We start from the raw sequence: 751 nt of genomic DNA, 5'->3' as shown, positions 1-751 counted from the left end.
CCCCGTGGGACTTGGCTCCCCATCACGTCCCGCCCCTTTCCCTGCCCACCCCATCCTCATCCCAGTTTGGAGACCGAAAGCCACCCACCGCCACCCCCGAGGACTCTCCGGAACCTGCCCGCAGCCAGAGCTGCCTTACCCAGGTAGGTGTTCTCCTTCTCGTAGAGGGACACGATCTCCTGCCAGTCCTGGGGAGGAGGAAGCAGAGGGTGGGGAGGCTGCGAACGCGCCGGCCGCATGCCCCCAGGCCCACGCTCACCTTCATGCGCCGGGACGAGTAGCGTCCAAAGAGGTTCTTGGTGGAAGCCTCAGTGCCCTTGAGGATCTCCACGATCCTCAGGCAGTGGAAGTAGTGCAGGTCTGCGTTGGAGGGAGGGACGGGGTCACCGGGACGTCTGCCGGGTGCCACCCTCTCCCAGCTCAGCCCAGGGAGCGCGGGGCCTCGGAAGGGGCCGTGCCGCTGACTCTCCGTCTCCTCCTCGGCCGGGGTGTGTGTGTGTGGGGGGGGGAGGTTGCCATAACCAGACCCTCGGGAACAGGCTCCCGGCGCGACACCCACCCTGGCTGCCCGTGTCCCAGCTCTCCTGGGACACCCCCGACCCCAAGCTCCACTCACAGGCCCCCGCGAGCAGCTGCTTTATCTCCTCGTTCTCTGGCATGTCTTGGATGGCCGCGTTGATCTTCTCGCGGATGGCCAGCACTTGGCTCTGCCATTTCAGGTTGCAGTGTCTCCTGTCCACCAGCCAGTCTG

The 751-nt window shown here is 66.2% G+C and overlaps 1 protein-coding gene across 1 annotated transcript in view; it reads right to left on the bottom strand.

Annotated features, from left to right (window-relative positions):
* CDK5RAP3 (CDK5 regulatory subunit associated protein 3) overlaps positions 1-751 on the bottom strand; it is a 35,950-nt gene that overhangs the window by 30,554 nt on the left and 4,645 nt on the right. The window contains exons 2-4 of the mRNA XM_009287781.1: positions 617-748; positions 260-360; positions 75-188 (exon numbers count right to left, since the gene is read on the bottom strand). Coding sequence (XP_009286056.1) covers positions 75-188; positions 260-360; positions 617-748 — 347 coding nt within the window. The remainder of the gene's footprint in view (positions 1-74; positions 189-259; positions 361-616; positions 749-751) is intronic.

The sequence above is a fragment of the Aptenodytes forsteri genome, unplaced genomic scaffold, assembly GCF_000699145.1.
Source record: "Aptenodytes forsteri isolate BGI_AS27 unplaced genomic scaffold, ASM69914v1 Scaffold25, whole genome shotgun sequence".
Classification (NCBI taxonomy): Eukaryota; Metazoa; Chordata; class Aves; order Sphenisciformes; family Spheniscidae; genus Aptenodytes; species Aptenodytes forsteri.
This window is presented reverse-complemented; position numbering and strand designations above follow the sequence as displayed.